The sequence below is a fragment of the Petaurus breviceps genome, unplaced genomic scaffold (assembly GCF_028583685.1).
Source record: "Petaurus breviceps papuanus isolate PSGF00001 unplaced genomic scaffold, PetGlider_PUasm1.0 77, whole genome shotgun sequence".
Taxonomy (NCBI): Eukaryota; Metazoa; Chordata; class Mammalia; order Diprotodontia; family Petauridae; genus Petaurus; species Petaurus breviceps.
The window spans coordinates 5,719,585-5,734,729 of record NW_027186492.1 but is presented as its reverse complement, the minus strand read 5'-3'; the positions used below and the strand labels follow the sequence as shown (position 1 = coordinate 5,734,729).

At 40.3% G+C, this 15,145-nt stretch overlaps 1 protein-coding gene across 1 annotated transcript in view; it reads right to left on the bottom strand.

Annotated features, from left to right (window-relative positions):
- STARD9 (StAR related lipid transfer domain containing 9) overlaps positions 1-15,145 on the bottom strand; it is a 146,729-nt gene that overhangs the window by 71,268 nt on the left and 60,316 nt on the right. The window contains exon 3 of the mRNA XM_069105668.1: positions 1,441-1,557. Coding sequence (XP_068961769.1) covers positions 1,441-1,557 — 117 coding nt within the window. The remainder of the gene's footprint in view (positions 1-1,440; positions 1,558-15,145) is intronic.

Below are 15,145 nucleotides of genomic sequence, written 5' to 3'. Positions count from 1 at the left end.
AATACTGTCCACTGGTGAAGGACAGTGCTGTTGTTGCAGGGGTCTGGGAACCTTTCTGTTGGTTCAGAAGCCCTGAAGAAGGATTTTCTTGTTGTATGTTTACAGAAATCCTGGGAGAGGGTTTTGCTAATGTTTTCAGGGGTTCTAGGACTGTTCTACAGACAGAGGATGAATTAATGAAGATACTGGCAATGTATCTTGTGGCCTTGCTAAGACTTGTCTCCCCAGGAGGACTGTCTTTCACCAGTGGACAAATCTGGCAAAACAACATCAAAACAGACAGACAAAGTACCAGCAAAACATCCATGTCTCCTCAGTCCTTGGCAGCTCAGGGGGCAGGTCTCAAAAGTCCAGGGCAATTCAAAGTGGCTCCCAGCAATTCTCTCAGTCTCTCTCTCTGCCTCCACGAGGTGCTGCTTCCAAAAAGTTCTTCTGCCTCTCTCTTGTCTCTCCAAATCTACGTCACCAGCTCCTCCCAGTTCTTGTCTCTCTTTTCAAGTCAACAAGTCCATCCCACAGGTAGGATTAACAAGCTCTGGGTTTTAACACAATCAGTTTGAAAACCAAGCCAATACAGGGGGAACTTTATATTCCATTACTATCACAGTATACTGTAAGTGATTAATAAATGCTTTCCAATTCTAAGCATTACAACTAACAAGCTATCATCTGGTGGCAAAGACAGACACCTAGCCACTCAATCTGACAGGGAAGGCATTTTGTGCACCAAATAGTCAAAGACATATTATGTCTTTCATTCATTCCACAAACATGACTAATGTCTGTGCTAGGCCTTAAGGGAAATTAAAAGCAGTCATGCATGCCTCACTCTGCCAGGAGGGTGAGGTATATTTGCCCATATAACTGTGGCACATAACAGATCAAGGGAGGTGTCATGGCAGAGGGGCCATCTGAATTGAATCTCATGCATCTCAATGGATGGGTAAAAATTGGGGAGGGAGAACATGACAAAAACAGGATGGGAACAAAGGGACCAAGGTAAGAGAGAGCACCCAGTGTGCTTGGGGATCAGTATGTTTGGAGACCACAGTGTGGTAAGTACATGGAGGGAAATCACATGAGACAAGACTAGAAAGGGGGAGCAGCATCAAATTGTGAGGGGTCTTGAATGACACGTAAAGAATTTGAAATTTTAAAATATGTACATACCAGTTCTGATTGGCTTTTCAATTTGAGGTACTTTCGAAATGTTTGTTTTTTATAATGTGAACCTATATAAAATTCCTCAGTGAATTCTGAAATAAAATCTTGCTCACAGAAAAGAAAATATGTATGTGTGTGTGCATGCATGTGTGTATGTGTACATGTTTAAACCATGAGTTGTCCCCAAATACAAATTCTTATTTCCTACTTGCTTTAAAACCCTATTCAAAATTCACCTCCCCCAGGAAGATAAGCACAAAGATCAAGGTCACTCACCGGAGTCCCTATCATCGTGTATGTCTTTCCTGAGCCTGTCTGCCCATAAGCAAAGAGGCAGATGTTGTAGCCTTTGGCCGCTCCCGAGAGCACCTCTGTCCCCAGATCCTGGAACACCTGTAATAGTAAAACACAGGAAGGTCCCTGAGTGACGGAAATCCTTCCACTAGGGGGACACGAGTTGATTTTTTTTTAAATTAATCCAGAATGCCAAAAATGCCCATTTCACCAGAATCATTAACTCTGCCATCTGAAAAAAGACAACTAAAGGCAATCAATATAAATTGGATGGGTATCACTTGACACTGGGGATATTCACATGAATATGCATGTGTATAAGCACAGAGGATAAAATTAATGTATTTACATCCAAGCTCTACCTGAGATACATACATGAATAAGTATGATCCCCACCTAACACAGTGCTTTGCATGGGGTAACCAGAGCACAATAAATATTTGTTCATTTGATTTGTCACAGGCTTCAAAGAACCAGAGAAACTAACTGGAGCATTTTTAAAAACTGGTGACCTGAGAACAGGACAAGAATCAAAATTTACAAAGTAGGTGCCAATCAATTAACTGCAGAGTGATTTAAAAATTATGGATTATGAATATAATGGAATCTTAATTACTGTGTAGTAAGATGTGATGAATTAATAAGAATACAGAGAACCTTGGGAAGGTTCCTATGAGATTATCCAGAACAAAGCAGGCAGAACAAAGGGAGCCACCCATACAATGACCACAATATAAAGAGACACAGTACCGAAAGATGTAATAGTGTCCAATCTTGACTCCAGAAAAATGATGGTAAAACACACCTCCCCATTCTTTTTTTTTTTTTTACTTTTTTTTTGGAGGACAATTGGGGTTAAGTGACTTGCCCAAAGTCACATGGCTAGTAATTGTGTCAAGTATCTGAGGCTGGATTTGAACTCAGGTCCTCCTGATTCCAGGGCCAGTGCTCTATTCACTGCACCACCTAGCCTCCCCACACCTCCCCATTCTTGACAGAGGTGATTAATAACAACAATAATAATGACATTTTATATCACCTTAAGGTTTGCAAAATGTTTTACATATCTTATTTCATTTGATCCTCACAACAACCCCGAGAGCTAGATGCTATTATTATCCCCATTTCAGAGATGAGAAAAGTAAGGTTGAAAAAGGTCACGTGACCCACAGTCACACAGCTTGGAAGTGTCCGAGGTAGGATTTGAACTCAGATTTTTCTGATTCCAAATCCACCACTCTATCTACCCCACCCCCACCTAGCTACCTCAGTTATGGGTGGTACCGTGTTTCCCCGATAATAAGACCTATCCCGAAAGCCCTCCCCTTACTGTGTAAGATTCCTCTAAAAATAAGCCCTCCCCCGAAAATAAGCCCTATTGAGATTGCTACTGCAGTGAAGGTGATCCCCTGCGCTACACGCTACATTACAGTACCCTCTGTATGCACTGTTCCCCCCCCCCCCCGGTGAAACGCACGCCACACTCTGAGCTGCATCCAATTAGAGCTGCAGCAGTGAGCGCATCATCCTGTTCTTCCCCAATGATTTGCTTGCTGGTGCCATTGAGAGCAGTGCCTCGGAGGAGAGCTGAGGCAGGACAACATAAAAACCCGGTATGTAAGCGGGAGTGAGGGGGCATGAATGAGGATAAAAAGGGCATGATGGAGGAAAAAAGAAGAACTCAGGGGGCATGATGGAGTGAAAAGAAGGACTGATGGTCATAATTTTATTATTCTGTCTGTTTTGACCCCCAGACATGAGTACAAAAAGGAAGAGCTATACTGTTGAGTATAAGAAAGCAACTGTAGAGGAGTCACATGTCATTGCAGTCAATGTTCATTAAAATAAGCCCTCCCCTGAAAATAAGCTCTCTGGTGTTTTTCTGTCCAAAATAATTAATAAGACAGTGTCTTATTATCGGGGAAACACGGTAAAACCATAGGCAGGGTGAAACATATATCAGGCAAAGCAAAGGCTTTGCTTAGTTTTGCTGCTTTGTGATGGGGTACGTCATAGGGGAGTGGTGACTGTCAAGTGATAATGATTAGAAAGAGGTAAAAACTGATACAATCAGATAAATAGGAAAAGATTTTTTTAAAGTTGGAATTCTCAGGAAGAGGTTTGGAGAACAGGCTCTGCACCTGTTGTTAATGCAATCCTTCACATGCCAGTCAGAGAAGGAAGCAATCCTTCACATGCTAGTCAGAGAAGGAAGTGCACCTGAAATCTTTATTACCAAAAACTTGTGCTATACATCCAGCTTCCTGACTCAGCTCTGCAGTCCCACTGCTGCTGCTAGATCTGACTCAAGCACTGCCTGTCTCATGGAAAAGGAAAAATCAGAGCTAATAATTACCCAGTGTGTTCCTTCCCTTCTAATCCTCCTTTCCAGTATCTGCCACTGATGAGGGATGGCTACAGGTTCAGCAGGAATTCTGATCTTTTTCTAAGACCAGAAAGCCTTCAATTCAGTCTGGAAAGAATTCAGTAGGCCCAAGCAAACTTGGAGTCAGAGTTGTAAAAGTTTATTGTAAGCTTTTCAGCAAGCAAGGTCTTTAGGGGACCTGAAACCTTAAAGGGGTAGAATTAAGATTTTTATAGAATAATCTATAGTAGAACTCATGCCAATTATGCTAACTAGGTGATTAAGGGTGGGATTAGGGAGGAGTTAAGGTGGGGCCAGTGTTTAAAGGGACATGCACTTTTAATGTAACTTCACAGGCATATTGCCCATAATTCACTGGGAAAAAGCCCAAGAGGGTGCTACCTGGAGGTGTGGTTTTAGGCTTTAAACGTCACTAAGTCAGCTAGAGGTCAGGGCTGACTGAGAAATGCCCAGTCAGCCACCCATCAGTGTCATGTTTGACAAGATTGATGTATGGGAACCAAGGCTAACGGAGACTCAATGTGTGGATAATAGGCTAAGGAGTTAACCCAGAGATAGGGTCCTGAAGGATTCATGGAAGCAGCCAAGGAGTCAGCCTAGAGATAGGGTACCAAAGGATTCATGGGGGCAGCGGGACACTATACAAGGGGGAGATAATACTTGCCTAAGCTGGAATGTTTATAGATATTTTGTGAAGGATTCATAAGAATAGCTTGTTACTGTTCCAAGCTGAGATAAACAATTCATGAGTTCTTGCTGGGCAGAGTTAATGCTCTGAAGCTGGGGTGGGGGGGGGGAGGGGAGGAAGGGGCAGAGTTAATGCTCTGAGGCTGGGAAGGGAGGGAAATGGAGTGTGATTTTACAAACTGGTTTTACAGACTGATGTTACAAAGTGGTATTACAAATTGATGTTACAAATATAGATCCCAAGCACCCCATCACCACCTTCTCATTCAAGTAACCAGATCTCCTACCATCAAAAGGAAGAACATACCTGTCCAGGCTATGCCAGGTTGCCTCCCCATGGACCACCAAACCAAGAAGCTGACTCTAGCTAAAAATCATGTAGGAACCAAAAGTCTATTCTGTGCCAATAGCGCAAAGACAAATATGAAATAGTCCTTGCCTTCAAGAGAATTAAGATGTTCCCCAGTAAAAAGTCCCAGGAACCTGGACTCAGGCAGCTCCATGGGCATCTGCCTTGTGGGTCCTCTCTACCTATTCATTCCCTACTTAGACGAACTTTGACTATCAAGTTCTTTTCTCCCAATTATTCACCAGGAGGTCCAAAGTCAGTATTACATAAATAGCTACGGGGCATCAAAATCTCCACTCGAGTGTTTTTATACATATAATCATAGAATTTTAGAACCAGGCCAAACTGAAACCCCTCTACCAAATCTGTGAATTGCCCAAGGACCACACAATGACTTCTTAGAATCCACTCATGTGCTGGTAAATGTCTGACAACCAGCTCTCTAGAGGGAAAATAAATGTAATCATGATACATTTCTAGGTTTGTTAACATTTTCTCTATCATTTTTAAAGTCTACACAATCAACAAAACAATAAATGCAAGCCCTGATTTGTGTTGTTCAGTCCTTTTTCAGTTATGTCTGATTCTCCATGACCCCATTTGGAATTTTCTTGGCAAAGATACTGGAGTGGTTTGCCATTTCCTTCTCCAGCTCATTTTACTGATAAGGAAACTGAGGCAAATAGAATTAAGTGACTTGCCCAGAGTCACACAGCCATTAAAAGTGTCTGAGTCTGGATTTGAACCAAGGAGGATGAGTCTTCCTGATTCTAAGCCCAGTGCTCCATCCACTGTGCCACTCAGTTGTCCCAGTGTTGGCCTGTTTCCCAGGTGTAAATGCTCACACCAAAAATATCATAATGGGCTCTCCTGGGCTCTAGCACATCCCTAGCCAGAATCCTATAACAAGTATATTATATCCCGAGAGTCTAGTTCACGGCAAAAGCTTGGCTTCTAAGTCAAACTGCCACTGTCTTCAGCCAGGCAGCCAGCCAGATGGAGACCCTGCATCATGGGGAATATACAAGTTTCGCTCTGGTTCTGCTTAGAGAAGGTAGAGACATTCAATCCTTAGGAAGGGCTTGGAGAAGAATGAAGTGTCTGTTTGGTTCTGGCTAAATCTGTAGAACATTCTGTTGTTTTGATTTTTGCTCTAACTCAATCATTTCAGAAAATAAATAGTTTTGTTTCCAGTTTGAAGTGGAACCTAGGCAGTTTGGTGGTATAGTAGACAGTGCACTAAATCTGGGAGTTTGGAAGACCTGAGTTCATATCCTACCTCAGACACTCACTGTGTGACCCTGGGGAAATCACTTAAACTTTCTCAGCCTCAGTTTCCTCATCTGCAAAATGAGGGTGATGATTTTTCTTTTTGGAGGAGGGAAGGTAGGGCAACTGGGGGTAAGTAACTTGCCTAAGGTCACACAGCTAGTAAATGCTAAGTGTCTGAGGTTGCATTTGAACTCAGGTCCTCCTGACTCCAGGGCCGATGCTCTATTCACTGTGCCACCTAGCTGCCCCATTGATGACTGTTGTAAGAATCATATGAGGTAATACATATAAAACATTTTGTAAACCTTGAAGCATTATGTAAGTGGAAGGGGAGGGAACAAGCACCTACTATGTGCCAGGCACTTAGCTCAGCACTTTATTAATATTATCTCATTTGATTCTCATAATAATCCTGGGAATTTGGTGCTATTATTATCCCCATTTAATAGTTGAGGAAACTAAGGCAAATAGGATTAAGTGACTAGCCCAGGGTCACAAAGTGTCTGAGGTCAGATTTGAAATCAGGAAGATGAGTCTTTCTGACTCCAGACCCAGCACTCTATCCAATGCAACACCTATCTATCTATCTATCTATCTATCTATCTATCTATCTATCTATCTATCTATCTATCTATCTATCTATCAATAGATCATTATTATTAAATTTTGGTGAGGTTCATCAAAATTTCTGAAAATTCTACTCCTAGACTGCAGGTCAGTCTGGGTTCTTAGAGACTATAAATTCTTTGGCCATTGCAATCCACAAAACAAAGAGTCCTGTAAGTCGCTCTGTGACTTTTTCAGTGACAGAGGCAAAGTAGTCAGTTTCCCCTTTTCACAGTTTTTTAAACTTTCCATAAACATTAATTTAACTTTTGGTACCCCAAGTGTGAGAGTCTTATCTATTGCAAGAGAGAATGAACTCTATTCACACTGATATATTCTCTGTAAATCAAATTAGAAAATGTTAAGTAAGTTTGCAGTTCAATTTGGAAGATTGGCTCAATGGTTCTCTTTAAAAAAGAAGATAAAAGAGATGGTGGGATTGGTTTCGTTGTGCACCCAAAGGGAACATGAACCAACACTTCATGGAATACTGTATCATTTTGGTTTGTAGTGCTGAAGATAAGCTTAAGTAAAAGGGCTACCAAGAATATGTAACTATAGGTCTTGTTCCAAAGTCTGTTGTAGAAGTCAAAGAAATAGAAAAATTATATGAAGAAATAGGCAAGATCTTCCACACCAAGTCAACAGGGGGTCAAGATTAAGAAACAAAATAGTCAAAAAGTTTATAGACTACTCAGAAGCTTCAAACATAAATATAAGTACATACACACATATACACATGCACATATATGTAGAAGTACATGTGTGAACATATATAAATAAAATTAATAGCAACCAAAAATATCATCCAAAAATTAAATTGTCTGTAGTTTACTATCAGTTTGGGAAAACTAGAAAACAATAGGGCACAAACTAGGTGTAGACCAACATTTCACACCACATACCAAGATAAGGTCAAAATGGATATATGGTTTAGACATAAAAGGTGATACCATAAGCAAATTGGGAGAGCAAGGAATAGTTTACCTGTCAGATCTATGGAGAAGGGAAGAATTTATGACCAAATAAGATATAGGGAATATTATGAAATGCAAAATGGATAATTTTGATTACATCAAATTAAAAAAGTTTTGCACAAATAAAACCAACACAACCAAGATTAGAAGGAAAGCAGAAAGCTGGGAAATGATCTTTACAGCAAGTGTCTCTGATAAAGGACTCATTTTTCAAATATATGGGGAACTGAGTCAAATTTATAAGAATACAAGTCATTCCCCAATTGATAAATGGTCAGAGGATATGAACAGACAGTTTTCAGATGAAGAAATCAAAGCTATCTATGGTCATATAAAAAATTATCTAAATCACAATACCGATAAAAGAAATGCAAATTAAAGCAACTCTGAGGTAGCACCTCACAACTCTCAGAGTGGCTAATATGAGAGAAATGTAAAATGACAAATGCTGGAGAGGGTGTGGAAAAATTGGGACACTGATGCACTGTTAGTGAAGTTATGAACTAACCCAGCTGTTCTAGAGAACAATTTGGAACTATGCCCAAAAGGCTACAAAACTCCATATCCTTTGACCCAACTAGGTTTGACTAATACTAGGTTTGTACTCCAAAGAGATTTTTTTGGGAGGGCAATTGGGGTTAAGTGACTTGACCAAGATCACACAGCTAGTTTTTGTATTAAGTGTCTGAGGCAGCATTTGAACTCATGTCCTCCTGAGTCCAGGGCCAGTACTCTACCAAGAGATTTTTTTTTTTTTAGCAATTGGGGTTAAGTAACTTGCTCAAGGTTACATGGCCAGTTATTTTGTGTGGGTGCCAAGTATCTGAGTCCAGAACCGATCCTGGGTCTCCCGACACCATAGCCAGCGCTCTTACTGAGCCAACAGGCCACCCCCAAGAGATTGTTTTAAAAAGGAAAAGAACTTATGTGTAGAAAAATATTTATAACACCTCTTTCTGTTGTGGTCAAGAATTGGAAACTGAGTGTATATTCACCAAATGGGGAATGCCTGAACAAGTTGTTGTATATGATTGCGATGGAATACTATTGCACTATAAGAAATGATGAACAGGATTCTTTCAGAAAAATCTGGAAAGACTTACATGAAACTCATCCAAAGTGAAGTGAGCAGAAGCAAAAGAACATCGTATCAAAAAAAAAAAAAGAAATTCTTCTGGGGCAGCTAGGTGGCACAGTGAATAGAGCACCAGCCCTGGCGTCAGGAGGTCCTGAGTTCAAATCCAGCCTCAGATGCTTGACACGCTTACTAGCCATGTGACTTTGGGCAAGTCACTTAACTCCAATTGCCCTCCAAAAAGCAAAAAAAAAAAAGAACATTGTACACAGCAGCAGCAATATTATATGATAATCAACCATGAATGACTTAGCTATTCTCAGCAATACAATTTAAAACAATCCCAAACAACTTATGATGAAAAATGCTATCCTCCTCCAGAGGAAAAAAAAAAACTGATGAAATCTGAATGCAGATTTAAGCATACTTTATTTTAACTTTATTTTTCTTGGGGGTTTTTCAGGGGGTTCTGTGTTTTCTTTCACAACATGACTAATATGGAAATGCTTTGTTTGACTGCACATGTATAATCGACATCAGAATTGCTTGCTTTCTCAATGAGGGCGTCAGGGAAGGAGGGAGAGAATTTGGAACACAAAATTAAAAAAAAACAAACGTTAGTGATTGCACATGTATAACCTATATCAGACTGTTTGCTCTGTTGGGAAGGAAGGAGGGAGAAAAATTTGAAACTCAAAATCTTATAAAAAATGACTGCTGAAAACTATCTTTACATGTAATTGGAAAAGATAAAAATACTATTTGCATTTTTAAAGGTATATCAAAAATATTTTACATGTAATTGAAAAAATAAAATAATAAAGTACCCCAAATTAACAACATATAATCTTTTGCTTCCATATAGAGAAGAGACAAAATTTAGGACTTCAGGAAGCAAGAGATGGGAGTACACAAGAGAAAGCCGAGTCCCAGAGTACAGCAACCCAACTGGACCTCTGCTTGTACTTGTACTCCATGATCTGGGGACAATTTATGTTTGATTTAGAAAAAAAAAACGTCTTCAGGAGCAAGACCTCTAAGCATAATATCAAGAGAAGCCAAAGAAAAAGTTTTGACTATGGCCTCAATCATTCACCCTAATTTGATTTGTCCTCTTCCTTCTCCATTCACTACTCCACAGCTGCCAGGCAGAAACTGTACAAGGGTTCTCTTTGTCTCCCTGAAGCTGACTGTCCCAAACTCTCCAAGTCTGAGGAAAAAAGAGGCATACAACCTTTTTTGTCAATTTTCTGACATCTATTCCCTCTTTAGCAAGCCTTCTATAGGATTCCATGTTTCTTTTCAGTGCTCTAGTGGGAAGTCAGAACAGAAAGGCTCTCAAGGAAGAGAAGTCTAGGTACATCCAGACATATGCATCCAGACATATACATGCTATTTCTGCCCATCTCTCACAGCAAACTAACCACAGTGAGCTTGGATAATTAGGAAGTAAAACTAAGCAAAATTCCATTTTACACCTGCCTCTTCTCCAAGCTAAAACATTCCCCAAGAAATTTTAAAAAACATAACTTGAAGATCAATATTAGCTCAAACATCAACCAATGTTTATTATAGAAATCAACCAGGCTGAATCTGGGACCTTTAGAGATTTTGTAGAGTACTAGATGATAAGTGGGCAGGTAGGTGACACAGTGGATAGGGACCTGGAGTCAGGAAGACCTAAGTTCAAATACAACCTCAGATACTTACTAGTTGTATGACCCTGGGCAAGTCACTTGACCTTGTTTGCCTTAGTGTACTCCTCTGTAGAACGAGCAGGAGAAGGAAATGGCCAACCACTTCAGTATCTTTGCCAAGAAAACCCCATATATGGTCACAAAGAGTCAGGCATTACTGAAAAAACAGCTGAACAACAACTGATGCTAAGTGCTTTGGGGTCACTCTCTACTATCGACACTCCTTCCTAACTGGTTTCTGCCAAGGTGAAAGCCGAGGAAACAAATCAGACCCCTTTATATTTTCATATAAGTGAAATCTGGCTAAATTGAGGCAGGTAGGTGACACAGTGGAGAGAACACTGGGTCTAGAGTCAGGATGATCCAAGTTCGAATACAGCCTCAGTCACCATCTATAAAATGAGAATAATAGCATCTACCTCCAGACTTGCTGTGATGATCAAATGAGATGATAATTTTAAAGTGTTTAGCACATAGTAGATACTCTATAAATGCTTATTCCCTTCCCTAAAACAAACATAGGCCACCCTGAAAAGGGAAAAGGAGTCACACTGCAAAGGGAGGGACAACAGTCAATGGCACTGCTGGTAGGATATGAAGGCTGATTATATGTAAGCATCTCAGGTCTCTTTATTTTAACACTAGGTGGAGCTCAGCCCTCAGTCCAGCCCTCTGACCACTGAAACCTCAGGGACCCCTGGCAAAGCTCAGAGCTAATTCACTACAACATTAGGGAAAGCTCAGTAAAACTTCAAGAATATGGTATTATCAAGTCCAGCAAGGCACACAGCTTAAAGACAGCCCATGCCCATTACTGAGAAAAACTCTAACAATATTATCACACCCAGGCTTCTCTCAAAGCAAACAAAAGAAGCATTTGCCAGATTTTAAAAACAGTGAGAGAACTGATAAAACTCATTAATTATTCAGTAATTATAGAACAATTTTTTCACAATAACCCATCATCTCCACATGAGTCTAACAAGACCTCTCCCAAAAAGGATCTGACTTGGAAAAAGAAAAGCTCAAGAAAAATGAAAAAATATTGATTGTAAGTATAATCTTTATACATTATATATTAAGGCTGCTATAAGGGGGACATTTCCGTGGAAAAAGGTAGAATTTAAGAATGAAAAATCAGATTACCAAATCTATCTACTAGCAGAAACCTGTACTTGAGTGGAAAACATCTGGAAAAGGATTCTGGGTAGTTGCTGGAAGTCATTCAAACATCTGTTTTCACTAATATTGTTAGTTACATGGAAAAAATGAGTACTCTTTTCTTTTTTAAAGGAAACTTACCACCCAAATCCAAAGCTTATGTTTCTATACATATGTGATTCTATGACTTACAGTTATTCTGCATTCAGTTTCATTTTATTTGATTTGGCTCGTGATTCAAGCATTAGAGCTTTTTTAGAACCTGATTCTGTCCTCTGAATTGTCTCCTCTCCTCTCCGGATATTTTGTGTCATCTGCAAATATGATGAAGATGCCATCTTTGCCTTGATTCAAGTCACTCATAAAAATGGTGAACACCAAATGACAATGGGCAGATATCTGGGGGACCACACTAAATACCTCTCTCCAACCCAATGTCTCTCCATTAATGACCAAATCATTCAATCAATGCTAAATCCACCTAACTGTACTATAATCTCACTGCCATCTTTCCATCTTTTCCATGAGGATAGCATGAATGATTCTTTCAAATATTATGATGAAGTCAAAGTAAAGCTATAGCATTCTCTTGATCTACTGCTCTTGATCAAATCAAGCTGATGATTTCTGACCACACTTTTCTTTTCTGTATGTTCACAGACCATCCTTTTGGTATAGAAATTTGCTAGGGATCAGTTCTGGTTTTGAAGACTTTACCCTAATCCTATTTTTGAAAATCAAGACATTTGTCCTTTTCCAGTCCTGTGGCACCTCTCCTCCCCTGTTACAAAATCCTTGAGAGGGAACTGAGTAGTTCTTTCTTCTCTTATCATCTGTTAACACTGTCCCATCCATCTTGATCTGGAGTCCTATTCCTTCATTGATAATACTCCTTTTCCCCAAATGACTTTTTAAAAATGAGATTTTTTGTTGTCTTTAGAACCTGTAAGAGAGGAGTACCCCCACACCAATCCCAAAGAAGGCACAGAATGTAACTACAAGGGGTTAATGAATGACCATCTAACTGTAGAAATAAATGCAGAAATGTATACTCCAACACCTCTCTGGTTGAGTCAAGAAGGAAAGAACTAAAAATTGCCTAAGCAAACAAATCAGCCATCTCTGAGGGGCTTTAAATAGCTCATTTCTAGAAGACTTTCAGAGGACTTTGTAAGCAAAAAAAGTTACTAAACTGTTTATACCCTTTGACCCCACTTTATATCACAAGGAAGTGATCAAAAGAAAAAAAACCTTGTACAAAAATGTTCATATTGGCATTATTTTAATTTTTTAAAAATATCTAGAGTGGGGGTGGCTAGGTGGAGTAGTGAATAGAGCACCAGCCCTGGAGTCAGGAGGACCTGAGTTCAAAACACTAGCCGTGTGACTTTGAGTAAATCACTTAACCCCAAATGCCCTGCCTTTTCCCCCTCCAAAGAGCAAAAAAAAACCCTAGAAACAAAATTTATGCCCAACAACTCATGGCAAGGTAAAACAAATATGGCCTGTGAATATAATGGAGTATTTTTTGTTGTTCAGTCATTTCCAGTCATATCTGACTCTTTGTGATCCCATTTGGGGTTTTCTTGGCAAATATAATGGAGTGGTTTGCCATTTCTTTCTCTAGCTCATTCTATAGATGAGTACACTAAAGTAAGCAAGGTCAAGTGACTTGCCCAGGGTAACACAGCTAGGAAGTGTCTAAGGCCAGATTTGACTCCAATCCCAGAGCTCTATCCACTGTGCCACCTAAGCTACCCATAGGGGAAACCAAGGACAAAAGGCTAATTCAGTCTCAGCCTAGGTCTCTGCCTCAAAGATGCTTTTGGTAGATCTTGGTGATTTCTTTGCTAACAGTGTCCAGTGAGAGACTATATTTTAAGGAGAGAGGTCTTGAGGCCTTCTCCCCTCAGGCCATAGAACCCCATGAAAGGGCCTCTGTTTCTATTCTTAGTCTCTGATCTTGTGAATTCTGAAAGGTCAGGCAGGTGTTCAGAGGGTTCTATAGAAGTACTATGGGTTTTGAAGCTAGCAAAGCATCAATATCCAGGGAGACCTTTGAGGGTGACCTTCAGCATGTAGCCCAGCAGGACCTGAGAAGAGGACTTATCCAGGAGTCATGCCACATCTGGATATGAACTCAGTGAGACTAATATATAGGATCTGAGCTAAGAGTGAGTATGTCACTGAGGTATTAGGAAGAAATGTACATACTTTGTTCTTGCTCCATCTTTAAAGGAGACACCATTTGCAAAAGTTTAGGAATGGTTAAGTAGCTAAATGAAACTGGGGCAATAGCTACTGGTACCCAACAATGTGGGTGGGGATGAGTCAACATAGCTGATGGGTGCTTGAGCCTAATGCAGTAGAGAAGAGAACCCTCCCTTCAAATGAAACCTATGGAGAAGATGTAGCAGCTTGGATCTAAATGAATGGGAGAAAGGTTACTCACTGCATGTATTTCAATATAATTGGTTTTCTTTGTAATCTTATGTGTTTTATTTTATGCATTTAAAAAACTTTATTCCAAGGATTCCACAGGCTTCACCAGATGGACAAAAGGGTAAGATCTCACAGATGATCTTGTTTGTGGATGATGTACTGATTATATTAAATCTTCAAAACTTCTGATATGAAACCCAAAATCACTCAAAGGAGTTCAATCTAATCACAAGGAAAAACCAAGTGGATAAAGAATGCCTATTGTGGAAGTAAGGAAGAGAGGGAAGGAGGAAGGAAGGAAGTGTAATGGTAAGGGAGTTTGAAGATCCTCCCTGCCCCTAACTAGCCTCACTTGGAGCCCAATAAGAGAAGTTTGCTTGGGGGAGGCTTGATTTTCAGGAAGGCACACCTTTGGTTACTTTATAGTTAGGTAGTGGGTCATGGTGGTTGTGATGTCTCTAACCCTGGAGAAGGCTATATATACCTCTGAGGTAAGGTTTTCCTTTGGGGCTCACTTATGGGAAGAGTCGTGTGATTTGTCCAGATGAGACTCTGGGCAGCCGTTGAGCCCCCCGTAACCCCGGCTTTGAAAACCCAGATGTTGATGCTTCTCTCTCCTGTAACTAACTATGTAGGTATATGATGGTCAGACAGCTAGAAGCCCTGTATGTTGGTCTGTTGAACTGTATTATTTTCTCTGTCTGTATTTTTTGTCTGCTTGTAACTTCTGTTTGTATTTTCTCTGAAGTTCAGGGTGCTGACTTTTTCCACTGAACTAGGTAAATGATATATGTTTGATTAAAGTAAGATTGTTAACCCTTTTTGAGTTGCTTTCCTTTAGAAAAGCAGATCAAAGAACCTCTGCTAACAGCCATTCTAGATATACTAGGGTTCTTGCTGCTGCAGGCAGGCAGGCAGACAGGCAGACAGGCAGGCAGGCAAGCAGGCAGGCAGGCAGGCAGGCAGGCAGGCAGGCAGGCAGGCAGGCAGGAAGGAAGGAAGGAAGGAAGGAAGGAAGGAAGGAAGGAAGGAAGG